Raw genomic sequence first — 16,888 nt, 5'->3', positions numbered from 1 at the left:
AAGCCATGGTTGGGTTTTAGGTCTTTGAAATATTTCAACCAGGCAAGTTGGTCCATAGGGGGAATCTGCCATAAGTCGTCAGGGATGGATTGGACGAAGGATGAAACTTGGTTCCTGAAAGCCATGGAAAAGGATTATCTAAGGAATGGATTTGTTTTGAATGCTCGGTGTGAAGAGGCCGTAAAAGGAAGCCTTCATTTATAGAAGTGTAAAGGGTTTCATGAACGAAGCACCTTCATTATCAGACCTGATATTTATCGTCAATAGTGGTTGGAAGAGCATTTATGCATAGGTCGCTCCAGTTGGTGGACATTTATGCCTGCGTTAATAAGAAGGACGGTTTGTACAATAAGGAGGTTGAGCCTTCATGATCGCATCAACCAAGAAAGGGTGGTTGAGCCATTACGTCCGTATTAACCAAGTGGACCGTCCTGTCAGGTAAGTATTACGATCCACTTCAGTTTCTGATCAATTTTTATCGTGCTTCACTTTATGTTCCTTATTTTGTCCTTTATTTCATTTCATTCCATTAATTCATTTACAATGATTTGGTTCATTGATCACTAACAAGGTGGACCACTCTTGTGAAAAGATGGGACACCGCTATTTTGTATTGTTGTGTTTATGTAGGAATCAGATTTCACAAGTTGTAAGAAATAAACATATAAATGATACTGTAATAAATAAAAAAGAAAAATCAAATCAAAAATCAATCAATCCGGAGTTAGTGTGTGGCTCGTCTACTTCAATAATGTCATCTACTCACCACACAGGGGGCAAAAATCATCAAATCTACTAGATTACACTCAGAAATTGCTCTTTTCTCTTGCAAGTATTTTCAGGTCAACCGGTGATGGTTTCTCGAAGCCGTTGACACTCCAAACATCTAATAAAGGTAAGATCTGTGTATACACAGAAATCACTCTTTTCAAACCCTCTGAAGCCAACTACACCGAGCTGAAGAGGTGGGTAACAAAGCCGACTATACTGTGCTTTGCACTCTTTTCAAACCCTCTGAAGCCGACTACATCGAGTTGAGGAGGTGCATAACAAAGCCGATTAAACTGAGCTTTGGACAAGGCAAGATCTGTTTGTACACAGAAATTGCCTTGATACAAAATTTCAAATTTCAAAGTTTTTGATTATTAATGCATGGGGGCATGTGATGCCCCAACATTTTTCTAACAAAAGGCAAGGTCTGTTTGTACACAGATATTGCTCTTTTTCTTTTGAAAATTTTTCAGGCCAACCGGTGATGGTGTATTGCGAAGCCGATTGAGTCAATCCTGTTTACTGATTAGTGATGGTGTTGTTGCGAAGCTAATCAGGACACCTTCAATGACCGAACAGTGATGGTGTATTGCGAAGCTGTTTGGATTATTTTTCTCGATTAGTGATGGTGTTGTTGCGAAGCTAATCGAGTCAACTCTCTTACTGATTGGTGATGGTGTTGTTGCGAAGCTAATCAGGCCAATTTCAATTCTCCCACCGAACAGTGATGGTGTATTGCGAAGCTGTTTGGATTATTTTTCTCGATTAGTGATGGTGTTGTTGCGAAGCTAATCAGGCCAATTTCAATTCTCCCACCGAACAATGATGGTTTATTGCGAAGCTGTTTGGATTATTTTTCTCGATTAGTGATGGTGTTGTTGCGAAGCTGATCGAGTCAATCCTTTTCCTGATTAGTGATGGTGTTGTTGCGAAGCTAATCAGGCCAATTTCAATTCTCCCACCGAACAGTGATGGTGTATTGCGAAGCTGTTTGGATTATTTTTCTCGATTAGTGATGGTGTTGTTGCGAAGCTAATCGAGTCAACTCTCTTACTGATTAGTGATGGTGTTGTTGCGAAGCTAATCAGGCCAATTTCAATTCTCCCACCGAACAATGATGGTGTATTGCGAAGCTGTTTGGGTTCTCTTCCCAGTCAATGATGGTGTATTGCGAAGTTGACCAGGGCATACAAAATTCTTCAGGCTGATCAAACCGAGCCTCGAAGGTGTCTTCATAGCCGATCAAACCGAGCTTTGGAGTCATTCACAGATTCAACGGGAGCCCACGAAGCCGATCAAACTGAGCTAAGGAGGTGACCAGAGGATCAATTCAAATTCTTCAGGCCGATCAAACCGAGCCTCGAAGGTGTCTTCAAGGCCGATCAAACCGAGCTTTGGAGTCATTCACAGATTCAATGGGAGCCGACAAAGCCGATCAAACCGAGCTGACGAGGTGACCAGAGAATCCATTCAAATCCTTCAGGCCGATCAAACCGAGCCTCAAAGATGCCTTTTCAAAACCGACTGGAGCCGACAAAGCTGATCAAACTGAGCTGAGTAGGTGGCCAGACCAAAGTTCTTCAAGCCGATCAAACCGAGCTTCGAAGACTGTGTTATCAAAGCAACATTCAAAACCCTTCAGGCCGATCAAACCGAGCCCCAAAGGTGTCTTCCAAGCCGATCAAATCGAGCTTCGAGGATGTCTCTTCAGATTACATGGAAGCCGACAAAGCCAATCAAACCGAGCTTAGGAGGTGACCAGATGATTGATTCAGCACTTCTCCGAACCGATCCAACCAAGCTTCGAGAGGATTGCCTGAAAGAAGACGCGTCAATAGGCCACTTTAACATTAATCGTTTATACAATTAATGGTAAAGTGGGGGGGCAAACTGTTGACGCGTGGATTTAAGCCTCCACCTGACCCAATGATGATATGAGGACAAAGGATGAGGCTTCACAATAAACCAGAGGTGTCTGAATCAAAAATCGAATCAAACCGCCCAAAGGAGCCTGACCCATGTTAGGGCTGCGTCACGCAGCTATCACCTGCGTGACGCCACTTTTAGCTGCGTCACGCAGCTCTAACGGGTCTGACACCCTTGGTGCGCGCCCGTGCAGTGGCCTGCACTGTTTGTATGGATACGTGGCAACTGTACGAAAAGTAAGTCGCGTCACGCAGGCTTACGGGTGCGTCACGCAGCTCCTACCTGCGTGACGCGACTGCCCTGTCGCCCTAACCATATAAATACTGCATTACACAGCAAAAACGGGACTTTTTTTTAGAGACTTTAAAAACTCTTCTCATTTTCTCTCAAAAAGACTAAGGCATTTAGACAAAAAGAAAACGACTTTGGCTAGGGTTTTCCCCAAAGACTCCAGTGAGTAACCTTGAGGAAGATCAAGCTATTAGGCACATAGATTGAAAAACTTGAAAATATAAAAAGGACATAAAAAAGAGTAAGAGAGAAAGAAAAGAAAAGAAAGGTTTTTATTGTTAAGATTGGACGTTGAATCTTTCTGGAATCGTGAAGCTTCATTCTTAGATCGACCATATCGTATGCAATCCTCAAATCTGAGGGTTAGGTAATCATCTAAACCCTTTTGTTTGCACTTTTCTTTAGCTAGTTATTTATTTGTGAAAATCCCATTTTCTTAGTATTTTAGTTAGTTTGGTTTTGATTAAACCACATTTCGCCCATATTTGAGTGTTTCTGAGTTATATTAAGCCCCTGTCGGTAAAAAGAACACATAAAAAAGGGATTTGAATGGTAGTTGCGGACCAGAGCAGCCGCGTCACGCAGCTACTACCTGCGTGACGCGACTGTTCGTGTCCAAAAGTCTTTAATATGGATTGGACCACCTGCGTAACGCAACTATTCGCAAACCCATGATATGTTTGTATTTAAGGTGATATTTCGGATGAATAATCAATGAAACTGAGAATATTAATAAGTCGCGAATAGTTTTGCCACGCAGCTAGGAGTTCCGTCACGCGACCGTTCTTCATAGAACAGCCGCGTGATGCAACTGTTCCAATTTCCAGTAACACAATAAGAGTTGCGCCACGCGAGTGTTCTTCATAGATCACCCGTGTGATGCGACTGTTCTAAAGTTCCAGGATGAATGAAGGGAGTCGCGTCACGCGACTGTTCCTTACGGAACACCTGCGTGACGCAACTGTCTCATGATTTCAGTGTATTTTCCTTACTTCACCTTAATTTCATATTATTAGGTAGATTTTAATATTAACTCAGAAAATGATCAAACATGGGCAAATTAAGATTTAATCAAACCAAATCAACTAATTATTAATGATTTTGAGGTTTTAGGATTTACTTCTTTTTATTTATTGCTTATCATATTATCAAATTCGGTTTGTGGCCCGCCTTTAACCATAAGGCAAGAGCGGGTCTTTTCTTTTATTTTAGTATGTGTTATGGATGGATGGTGGATGATATATCTTATTTGTGATGAATGCAATGGATGAAATTAATTGGGACGGTTAATTACTTTTCCACATAGGAACTCGGTTCGATTCGCTCGGGTTGGGTTCAAATAAATTGGCTTTTTCTAAAATAAAATCAATTTAGAAATCGTAGGTTAAAAGAGGCCGGTTTTTCCTGGCGTCGGCTTCCAATGGGCCGACGTACCCAATTGCCTTACCTAGAATCGTACTTGGTACGCCTGACCAGTTTTTCAAATAATTAGCCTTAAATAAAAATGGGTTAAATGGAGTCATTTTATAAATTAAAATTGGAAACGGTCCCATTACCGAAAAACAATGGGTGGCGACTCAAAATATTTTATAAGACCGATTTATCGGCATTCGCACATCCAAAAGGGTTTTATCACTTTTTTAATAAAGTATTCAAGTACACCAAATAAAAAACCACGATTTTCTCCGGGGAAAAACAATCACGTATGAAGTTATGCCAATTGCTTTTCTGCCAATTGCTTGGTTCTAGAATGTTGGACTGGATTTTTGGATAAATTGATGGCGCTTATGTTGTCACATTTAATTGGTACCGTTTCTAATTTCAGACCATAGTCTGCCAATTGTTGCTTGATCTATAGAACTTGTGCAACACAGCTTCCAGCAGTAATATATTCTGCTTCTGCAGTAAAAAGAGCGATAGATGTCTGTTTTGTGCTAAACCATGATACAAGGGCGCTACCTAGAAACTGGCAAGTTCCAAATGTGTTTTTTCTATCTATTCTACTTCCTGCAAAATTAGAGTCACTATAACCAACAAGATCAAATGTATCACCTTTAGAATACCATAGACCCAGATTAGAAGTTCCACAAAGATATCTTAGAATTCTTTTTACTGTAATTAAATGAGATTCTTTGGGACACGATTGAAATCTAACACATAAATGAACACTAAAGTGAATGTGAGGTCTGCTTGACCTTAGATATAGTAAAGAACCAATAATAATTCTAAACAATTTGATGTCCACATTCTTACCTTTTTCATCTTTTTCTAATTTTAAGGATGGACTGATTGGTGTACTACATACCTTGGCATTTTCCATCTTGAACCGTTTCAGCAATTCCTTAGTATACTTGGTTTATGAACATTCCATTTTCACATTGTTTGATTTGGAGTCCAAGGAAGAAGTTTAATTCTCCCATCATGCTCATTTCAAACTCATCCTGCATAATCTTAGAAAATTCCTTACAAAGAAGATCATTAGTAGAACCAAAGATTATGTCATCAACATAGATTTGTACCACTAAAATATCATGTGCTTTATTTTTGATAAATAGTGTTGTATCAACCTTTCCTCTAGAAAAACCATTTTCTAATAGAAACTTACTTAATCTTTCATACCAAGCTCTAGGAGCTTGTTTCAAACCATAAAGAGCTTTAGTAAGTTTGTAAACATGATTTGGTTTATCATATACTTCAAAACCAGGAGGTTGTTCTAAATACACTTCTTCATTTAGAAAACCATTTAGAAAAGCACTTTTCACATCCATTTGATATAACATGAAGTTTTTAAAACATGCAAATGCACAAAGCATTCTAATGGCCTTAAGTCTAGCAACCGGGCAAAGGTTTCATCAAAATCGATGTCTTCCTCTTGGTTGTACCCTTGAGCCACTAACCTTGCTTTGTTTCTCACAACATTACCTTGTTCATCAAGCTTATTTCTAAGCACCCATTTTGTTCCAATAACAGAATGGTTTTTAGGTCTAGAAACAAGTTTCCAAACTTGGTTTATCTCAAATTGATTTAGCTCTTCTTGCATAGCAAGAATCCAACTTTCATCATTTTGAGCATCTTCTAAATTTTTAGGTTCTAATTGAGAAACAAAAGTAACATTACCAAAATATCTCTTATATTGAGCTCTAGTCATCATCCTTTCTGAAGGATTATCCAAAATGTCCTCTTGTGGATGATATTTATGAAATCACCATTCTTTTGGTAATTGAGAATCTTCATTTTCTGTTTCTAGCATTTGACTTTCAGTTGCGTTCTGATCTTCATGTTCATCTTCTAGTTCAGCCTGATTATCAACATTCTGCTCACTTTCTGGTTGTTATAGTTGTTCTGATTGTTCAGTTTACTTTTCTTGATTAGAATCTACAACATCATCATTTTCTAAAATTCTAGAAGTAGAGTCAGATTCATCAAACACAACATGAATAGATTCTCCTACAACTAGAGTTTTCTTATTAGACACCCTATATGCTTTACTATTACTAGAATATCCTAGAAAAATTTCTTCATGAGATTTAGCATCAAATTTAGCAAGATGATTTTTCTTATTATCTAGAATAAAGCATTTACACCCAAAAATATGAAAATAACCAATATTGGTTTTCTACCCTTATATAGCTCATATGGATTCTTTTTAAGTTTAGATCTTACTAAAGCCCTGTTTAGAATATAAAAAGCAATGTTAACGGCTTCTGCCCAAAAATACTTTGGTAATTTAGAATCACTTAGAATGGTTCTGGCCATTTCTTGAAGTGTTCTATTCTTGTGTTCCCTACTCCATTTTGTTAAGGTGTTCTAGGTGTTGAGAAGTTATGGAAGATTCCTGGTTCGTTGCAAAAAGCATTAAATTTCTGATTTTATAATTCTCCTCCATGATCACTTCTAATTGCAGAGATGTTGTATCCTTTCTCATTTTGTATTCTCTTGCAAAGATGAACAAACATGTCATATGACTCATCCTTCTTGCTAACGAATAGTGTCCAGGTGAATCTTGAATAGTCATCCACAATAACAAATGCATAAAATTTTCATCCAAGACTAGAAGGAGTAATAGGACCAAATAAATCAAGATGCAACAACTTTAAAGGTCTAGAAGTAGAAACCATGCCTTTAGATTTGAAAGATGTTCTGGTTTGTTTGCCCAATTGACAAGAATCACAAATGTGATCTTTTTCAAATTCCATCTTTGGCAAACCTCGAACCAAATCTTTCTTAGATTAGAAATAAGGTGCATACTTGCGTGTCCAAGTCTTCTATGCCATAACCAACTAGAATTATCAACAGAAACTAAGCATACGTCTAGGTTATGCATATCAAAGAGATCTACTAGGTATATATTCTCAAACCTTTTTCTAACAAATAAAGTTTTATTATCATGCATGTTATGAACTTCACAGTAAGATGGTTCAAAGATCACTCTTCTATTTTTATCGCAAATCTGACTTACACTTAACAAATTATAATGTAATCCTTCTACTAAGCATGCATCTTCTATTGAAGGATTAGAACCTACCACACCAATACCAACAATTTTTCCTTTTGCTTTGTCCCCAAAGCTTACTGTACCTCCCTCTTTCTTTTCTAATCTAGTGAATTTCTTTCTATCACCAGTCATATGCCTAGAGCAAGCGCTATCCATGTACCACATTTCTATTTTCAGCTCACTCCTTCGGCACCTGAAAAGATCAAGGAGATTTAGGTACCCAACTCATATTGGGTCTTGGAGGATTAGTGGTAACAGGTGGATTTAACTTACTATGATTTTTCTTTCTGTTGAGACTGTCAGATTTCTGATGTTCTAAAGTCACAACATTAGAAATAACATTTTTCTTATTAGAAACATGATTCTGTTTAGAAATACTATCATAGCTAGAACTTGTCTTTTCTTTAGAGGACGATTCTGAAATTGATTTTAGAATTCTAATCTCAGTTTTTAAGGATTCATTTTCAGAATTTAGATTCTTACATTTTTCTTCAAAGTGTTCCAGATTTTCAGAAAATGTATTATTACAATCTTTAAGATCTTTGATCTCTATGATAAGATTTTTGCATGTAACTTCTTGATAAAAAGCATCTTCCAAATGATTACATTCAGTTTTTAATTTTCTGAAATCCTTCTTCTGAACTTTATGCTTTCTAACAAGCTTTTCAAATTCATTGCAAAGGTTATTATAAGTATCTAAAAGATCATTTTCTTATTCAGGTTCAGAAATACTTACATTGCTTTCTTCACGCTTTTGGACTGTTGCATCTATTTCATTAACTTTCTGTGTTGAAGTCAGAGTGCTGGTTTCCTTGGAGTCAGAATTGATAGTGGCCATTAGACAGATATTTGCAATTTCTTCTTGGTCACTTTGGCTTTTAGAATTAGAATCATCTGAATTACTGCAAGTGGCTACGAATGCCTGCTTCAGTTTTTCTTTCTTTGACTTCTTTTTACGTTAAGGATAGTTAGGCTTGATATGTCTGGGCTTGTTGCATTCATAACAAACCACTCCTGAAGGTTCTTTCTTAGGTAAGTTTCCATTTTTGGGTGGAAAGTTCTTTTTGTTAAACTTTTTCTTTGGCCTTCCACTCTTTCTATAGAACTTTTTGAATCTTTTAGCAACAAGTGCTAAATCATCACTATCAATATCCGAAGAACTTTCTTCACTAGAGTCTACTCTCAAGGCCAGTCCTTTCTTTTTCTTATTTTCTACAATCAAAGAAGATTTCATCTCTTCTTAAACAAGAGCTGCTATTAGATAATCATATGTGACGGGAGTGTCTTTGTAATTCATAACAGTTCCTATAGAATCCCATTTTTTAGGTAGAATTCTAAGGATTTTCTTAACAAGCTCATCCTCTGAAATTTCCTTTCTGAGAGTTCTCAAAGGATTAACTATATTTGTAAATCTAGAATTTAGTTCAGCAATAGTTTCTCCTTCTCTTAGACTAAACATTTCATATGCTCTCCAAAGGATATTTATTCTGGATTCTTTCACTTTATCCATACCCTCATAGGTAACTCTAAGTTTTTTCCAGACTTCCGTTGCATACTTAGATCCAGACACTTTGTTATATTCTGTTGGATCTAAAGCACAATGAAGAATATTAATAGCTTTTGTATTTATAGAAATATCATTCCAATCAGCATCAGTATATTCTTCTTCTAATTTTCTAACTCTCTCATTTTCTACAATTTTCATAGGAATGCGAGGACCAGTAATGACATTCCTCCAGCAGTTTATGCAACTGATTTTATGAAATTTTTCATTTTGGTTTTCCAATAAGAGTAATTGAAACCATTAAATAAAGGAGGTCTAGAAACAGATTGACCTTCTAAAGATGTAAGAGGAAGTGGGGCTTGATAAGTGTAAATTTTATAGTATTTTTAATATAGTTTTTATTAGAATTTTAGTAAGTTTTTACTTCTTTAATTTAATTTTAAATCACTTTTAGTATAATTATGTTTAAAAGCTTCCTTGGTCTTTAATCCGCTTGATCTAAGAGAAATTGCAGAAATTTGGCGTAGAAAATGTAGAATGCAAGGCACTAAGCTTCTAGCACGCCCATCCCGTGCTGGAAGGCACGCCCGTGCTAGAAGCCCTGAGGAGAGAGGCCAGCACGCCTAAAGCGTGCCCCGAAGCACACGCAAGTTGCGCAAGATAGAGGCAGAGCGCGAACTTCACATGCACGAGCGCGACCAACACTCGCGAGCGCGATTCTACATTACGCGAGCGCGAGATGCGCAAACAAGAGGCAGAGAGTTAGGCCACGCAACTCGCGAGCGCAAGCTTCACATGCACGAGCGCGACCAGAACTCGCGAGCGCGAATCTACAACTCGCGAGCGCGAGATGCTGCAATGCTTCACTAGCCAGACTTCCAGACTTCCAGACTAAAGCACGCCCAGCCCGTGCCATGAAGCACGCCCCGTGCTGCCCAGGCAGAACCAGCATGAATTCAATATGCAAATCAAGCCTTTCTCACATGGGCCGACTTCAAGGAGTTTCCTAAACACACTAAACAAGACCTGGACTTATTCTTGAAGGAAAAAGGAGTCCTAATCAAGAAGAAATCAAGAGCCTAAACAGTTATGATCTCCTATAAAGGATTTTGTACTAAATAAGGATTCTATTTCCTAAAAGGAGTCAGACTTGCCTTCAGACCTCTATATAAAGAAAGGAACTTCTCATAGCAAGGAGGATCGAATAATCCTGGAGAGGATCGATCTGGATCTACATCTATCTCTCTCGTTTTGCTTTGTACACTTTACTTCTCTCTTCTTCTCAAAGATTTCAAGCTTCAAATAATTGTGCTAAGATTCAAGGAAGCCTTCAACATAGTTGTGATACAGTTTTTATTCTAAACTCTTCATCTTGTTTCTTTCTTTATTATTGTCTTTAATTATGATGAATGATTCAAGTGTGATTGAGTTTAATTTAATTACTATGTCTAGCTAAACTTTTATACTAGGGATTTGATGTAATTTAATTCGATTCCAGCTTATAATATTAGATTTATTTTTCTTTGTTCTTGTTATAATTTATTATTGTGCTTAAGGCTTCCAGGCAGAATAATTCCCCTGGATTGATTTATTTCAATAATTACATTCGGGAGAAGGGTTATTGATATGAACAAGGTAATAAATTACTTGAGAATAATAACTTGATGTGGAAACTATATGTTTTGACTCAAGGGGGGTTTTCATAAGTTAATACAGTATTAAGTTGTGGATTCATAAAACAACCATAAAACCTAATGATTTGATTCATGTTTAATTTCTCTATTAAGGTAGGTGATTAATTTGGATTAGAATCGCTAACAATAAATCGGGAGAGCTTGTTAGTGACTTTAGGGTTGTTTTCTCCTACTTGAACAATTAAACTTGATTAATGAACTAATAGAATAAGCTGGATAGAATTAAATGAAATCAAATTCCCTAGTAGCTTAATCTCCTGATTTCTTTTCACAATAATTTTGTGTTTGATCTCTTTTACTTTGAATTTTATTTACTTTATAGCAAATTCCCTCTATCATCGTCTAAATAATAATAGGTTAACATAATTTTGGTAATTGATAACCAATCCCTGTGGATACGATACTTTCTTACTCTATATTACTTGTTGCGATTTCGTACACTTGCGAAAAACGCCTGTCAAGTTTTTGGCGCCGTTGCCGGGGATTGGCGTATCAATATCAATACGAATTACCCTGTTATTAATTTAGACACTCTTTCGTTTTTATTTTCTTTTAAGTACTATTCCAGGTTGTTTTATGCAAAGGAAATCAAGGAGGACTGAACCTCTAATCTTTGATCCGGAAATCGAACGAACTCTTCGAAGGCTCAACGCTGCAAGAAAAACGCAAGAAGTAAAAGCCGAACAAGAAGCAAACATGGTAGACGAAAATGAAAACGAAAACAGAAACGAGAACGTAGTTGGACCACCACTTCAACATCCGGTCCGTACCTTAAGGGATTATACAACACCTAATCTGAATGGGACAACCTCAAGTATTACAAGACCTAGGGTAGAAGCTAATAACTTTGAGATTAAACCTGCAATTATCCAAATGCTCTCTACCTCAATTCAATATGGAGGGTTGCCTAGTGAAGATCCTAATGCTCATATCACCAATTTTTTGGAAATTTGTGACACATTCAAACAAAACGGTGTTTCTGAAGATGCAATCAAGCTGAGACTTTTCCCTTTTACTCTTAGGGATAAAGCAAGATCCTGGTTACAATCATGTCCAGCTGGAAGTTTTACCACATGGGATGAATTAGCTCAAAAATTTCTAGCTAAATTCTTTCCATCCTCAAAAACCACCAAGTTGCGTAATGAGATAATGACGTTTGCTCATCATGATCAAGAGAGCTTGTATGAAGCTTGGGAAAGATTCAAGGACTTGCTAAGAAAGTGCCCACATCACAGTTTGCCCAAGTGGTTACAGGTACAAACTTTCTATAATGCTCTATCTCCTAATATAAAAATCACTCTAGATGCAGCTGCAGGTGGATCTTTTGAAAAGAAAGGTATTGATGAAGCATATGAGTTGATAGAGGAGATGGCAAGCAACAGCCACTACCAAAACAATACCGAAAGAAGAAGAACTGCAGGAGTCTATGAAATAGACGCCATTACAGCACTTAATGCCAAGGTAGATAACATGGTAAGGAAATTGGACATGTTAACTACTAATCCTGTAAATTCTGTTATGCAAATTTGTGATAGGTGCAATGGACAACATGGAATTGGGGAATGCATCATGGACTCTTTAAATCCACAAACTTTAGAGCAAGTGAACTATGTGATGAATCAAGGAAGAAAGAATTACCCATATTCAAATTCATATGACAACAGGTTGAGGAATCATCCTAATCTATCCTATGGTAATCCTAACAATGCCTTGAATGCACCACCAGGTTTCCTCCCTCCAGAAAAGAAATCTCATGATGATCTCCTCACTGCCCTCTCCAAATCACACATGGAATTCATGAACGAAACCAGGGAGAACCATAAAATCCAGCAAGCTGCAATCAGGAATTTGGAGATTCAGCTAGGGCAGTTTGCAAACATGATGGCTTCTCGACCTCAAGGTACGTTACCTAGCAATACTGAAAAGAATCCAAAAGAACAAGTGCAGGCTATCACCTTGAGGAGTGGCAAACAATTAGATGAACCACTGAGGAAAGAAAAGGAGGAAAAAGAACAACCAAAGGTGCCTATCATTGACTTAGAGGAGAAAGAAAAGGTGAAACCCTATGTTCCCCCTGTCCCCTTTCCACAAAGATTAAAGAAAGCACAAGATGACAAGAGCTTCCTCAAGTTCCTGGATGTGTTTAAGAAGCTCCAAATTAATATTCCTTTTGCTGAAGCTCTTGCTCAAATGCCAAGCTATGCTAAATTCCTAAAAGATATCCTGAGCAAGAAACGAAAAATTGATGATCAAGGAACGGTAATGTTAACCGAGGAGTGCAGTGCAATTATCCAAAACAAACTGCCTCCAAAGTTAAAAGATCCAGGAAGTTTTTCTATCCCTTGTAACATTGGTAATCTTGACTTTGAAAAGGCTTTGGCAGATTTAGGTGCTAGTATTAATCTTATGTCCTATGAAGTTTTTAAGATGCTAGGTATGGGAGAGCTCAAACCAACAAGGATGTCTTTGCAATTAGCAGATCGTTCAATTAAATATCCTAGAGGGATTGTAGAAGACGTGCTTGTAAAGGTAGGTACATTCATCTTTCCTGTTGATTTTGTTATTCTTGATATTGATGAAGACAGGGAAGGATCTCTAATCCTTGGAAGACCCTTTCTTGCAACTGCAAGAGCATTAATTGATGTTTATGAGGGTAAGTTGACTCTGAGAGTTGGACAGGAAGAGATTGTGTTTGATGTACTTAAATCTTGTAAACTTCCTATGGATCATGGAGACTGTTTCAGAATTGATGTTGTTGATGAATGTGTGGAAAACACTTTGCATGTCGAAAATAACATTAATGAACCGAGCACCTTGAATGAAAAAGAAAAGGAACTTCCTAAGCATGAACTGAAACAACTTCCACCTCATTTAAAACATGCATTCTTAGGTGAAGACCACTCTTTTCCTGTTATTATTTCTTCTCACTTAACGCTTGATCAAGAGGAAAGGTTGTTACAGGTTTTACAAAGGCACAAGAAAGCATTAGGATGGTCTATTTCAGATTTACAAGGAATAAGCCCAAGTGTGTGTATGCATAAAATTTTGATGGAAGAAGACTACAAACCTTCAATCGAGCACCAAAGGCGACTGAACCCAAACATGAAGGAGGTAGTCAAGGCTGAAATTATTAAACTCTTAGATGCCGGCATCATTTATCCAATTTCAGACAGTAATTGGGTGAGTCCTGTCCAAGTTGTTCCAAAGAAGGGAGGTATGACTGTTATTTCTAATGAAAACAATGAATTAATCCCCACAAGAAAAGTCACAGGTTGGCGTGTGTGTATTGATTATAGAAAATTAAATAAGGCAACACGCAAAGATCACTTTCCCCTCCCCTTTATTGATCAAATGCTTGAAAGACTTGCAGGATATCCTTTTTATTGTTTCTTAGATGGCTATTCAGGATACTTCCAAATACCTATAGCCCCTGAAGACCAAGAGAAAACTACTTTCACTTGCCCTTATGGCACTTTTGCCTATAGGAGAATGCCTTTTGGGCTATGCAATGCCCCTGCAACCTTTCAAAGGTGCATGATGTCCATCTTTTCTGATATGGTGGAAAAATTTATTGAAATATTCATGGATGATTTTTCTGTGTTTGGTTCTTCCTTCGATGCATGCCTTCATAATTTATCTCTAGTAATGCAACGATGTGAAGATACTAACCTTGTGTTAAATTGGGAAAAATGTCACTTCATGGTTAGTGAAGGTATTGTCTTAGGGCATAAAATCTCTAAAAAGGGGATTGAAGTAGACAAGGCAAAGATTGAGGTAATTGAAAAACTACCTCCCCCTAACACAGTGAAGGGCATAAGAAGTTTTCTTGGGCATGCAGGGTTCTACAGGAGGTTCATAAAAGAATTCTCCAAAATCACTAAACCTCTTTGCAATTTGTTAGTTAAAAATGTACCTTTTGATTTTGACAAAGAATGTTTAGATGCTTTCAACAGATTGAAGAAGGAGTTAATCTCAGCCCCGATCATCACTACACCAGATTGGACTTTACCTTTTGAGCTTATGTGTGATGCTAGTGATCATGCTGTAGGAGCTGTTCTTGGACAAAGAAAAGACAAGAAGTTGCATGTTATTTATTATGCAAGTCGCACATTGAATGATGCGCAATTAAATTATGCAACTACAGAAAAGGAACTGCTAGCTATTGTTTTTGCTTTTGACAAATTCAGGGCATATCTAATTGGAGCTAAAACAATAGTCTACACAGATCACTCAGCCATCAAATACTTGCTGGAAAAGAAAGATGCAAAGCCAAGACTCATTCGTTGGGTACTTCTATTGCAAGAGTTTGACCTAGAAATTCGCGACAAAAAGGGGACCGAGAACCTCGTTGCTGACCATCTTTCCAGGCTGGAATTGGGGGAAGAAGATACAAGCGAGCTACAAATCAATGAAAGCTTTCCTCATGAGCAACTTCTTCTAGTAGCAAATGCTCAAACCCCCTGGTACGCTGACATAGTTAATTATCTTGTTTGCAAAATTCCTCCTCCCAATTTTTCTTACCAACAAAGAAAAAAATTTTTTCATGATATCAAATTCTACTATTGGGAGGAACCATTTTTGTTCAAGTATTGCAGTGATCAGCTTTTCAGAAGATGTATACCAGAAACTGAAATAGAAAGTGTCCTTAAATTCTGCCATTCAGTGGAATGTGGAGGTCACTTTGGAGCAAGCAAAACAGCTGCGCGTATACTAGAAAGTGGTTTGTATTGGCCTAATCTCTTTAAAGATGCTTATAACTATGTTCGTCTTTGTGATCGTTGTCAAAGGTTAGGTAACATTTCGAAGAGACATGAAATGCCACTGAACAGCATCCTTGAAGTCGAAATCTTCGATGTATGGGGTCTGGACTTTATGGGACCTTTTCCACCATCTTATTCAAATCAATACATTCTAGTGGCGGTGGATTATGTGTCAAAATGGGCAGAAGCTGCTGCTCTTCCAAATAACGATGCCAAAAGTGTAATGAGCTTCATCAAGAAAAACATTTTTACAAGGCATGGTACTCCTAGGGCAATAATCACGGACGGAGGTAAGCATTTTTGCAATAAATATTTAGATTCCCTTCTTGCAAAATATGGTGTCACTCATCGTGTAGGTACTCCATATCATCCTCAAACCAGTGGACAAGTAGAGGTCACTAACAGAGAAATCAAAAAGATCCTCGAAACCACTGTTGGACAATCAAGAAAGGATTGGTCCAAAAAGCTAGACGATGCTCTATGGGCCTACAGAACGGCATTCAAAACGCCTATAGGTATGTCTCCATATCGCATGGTGTATGGTAAGGCTTGTCATCTTCCTGTAGAGTTAGAACATAAGGCATTTTGGGCCATTCAATTTCTCAACTTTAATGCCAAGGAAGTGGGACAAAAACGCTTGTTACAGCTAAACATGATGGATGAATTGCGCCTCCATGCTTATGAAAGTGCTAAAATATATAAAGATCGCACTAAACAATGGCACGATAAGCGCATTATCATGAGGGATCTAAAGGTAGGCCAGCAGGTGTTGCTCTATAACTCTAGACTTCGGTTATTTCCTGGTAAGTTGCGCTCTAGGTGGTCTGGACCATTCACAATCAAGGAAATCTTTCCTCATGGCGCGATTGAAATAGTGGATGGTAAGTCGAATCGAAGTTTCAAGGTAAATGCTCAACGTTTGAGAAACTATTATAATGAAACCTTTGAACCCATCAAGACTACAATTGGTCTTGCCTAGCCTAAATTCAGATAAGTGCGTCGAACTTAACGACGTTAAACAAAAGTGCTCATGGGAGACAACCCATCTATTTCTATTAAATTTTCGTCCATTTATTTATTTTTTATTTTTTTTATTCCCTATTTTATTTGTCAAAATCCCAAATTTTCTCCATAAATGTTCTTTTGTTCAGTTAAGAGTTTTTGTAGGAAAAAGTGGAAATCCAGAACCAAGCACGCCCTGGCCGTGCTAAGTGGCACGCCCAAGTCCTGCTACGAAGCAAGTCTCAACAAAGAAAAACGGCAAAGTCGCGAGCGCAACATTCAGATACGCGAGCGCGAACACAAGTCGCGAGCGCGATATTCACAAGCGCGAGCGCGACAAATAGAAAAGAGAGTCAGAAGCTTCGCAAGAAAAAGTCACGCGCGCAACATTCATATACGCGGGCGCGAGCTGAAGTCGCGAGCGCGACATTCATACGCGCGGGCG

At 37.9% G+C, this 16,888-nt stretch overlaps 1 protein-coding gene and 1 non-coding gene across 2 annotated transcripts in view; one reads left to right on the top strand and one right to left on the bottom strand.

Annotated features, from left to right (window-relative positions):
* The window catches only part of LOC149496940 (uncharacterized), a 136,124-nt gene that overhangs the window by 24,661 nt on the left and 94,575 nt on the right, over nucleotides 1–16,888 (top strand). Inside the window, exons 2-3 of the mRNA XM_089719972.1 lie at nucleotides 14,869–15,320; nucleotides 15,429–16,199. Coding sequence (XP_089576098.1) covers nucleotides 14,869–15,320; nucleotides 15,429–16,199 — 1,223 coding nt within the window. The remainder of the gene's footprint in view (nucleotides 1–14,868; nucleotides 15,321–15,428; nucleotides 16,200–16,888) is intronic.
* On the bottom strand, nucleotides 11,813–11,918 carry LOC149496942 (small nucleolar RNA R71). Its single transcript, XR_016320698.1, has one exon. It is a non-coding gene; the product is annotated as a small nucleolar RNA R71 (small nucleolar RNA).

This window comes from Jatropha curcas, chromosome 4, assembly GCF_041381405.1.
Source record: "Jatropha curcas cultivar XTBG-Jc1 chromosome 4, XTBG_Jcur_1.0, whole genome shotgun sequence".
Lineage (NCBI taxonomy): Eukaryota > Viridiplantae > Streptophyta > Magnoliopsida > Malpighiales > Euphorbiaceae > Jatropha > Jatropha curcas.
The sequence above is the reverse complement of the archived record's forward strand: the minus strand, read 5'-3'. Positions and strand labels throughout refer to the sequence as shown.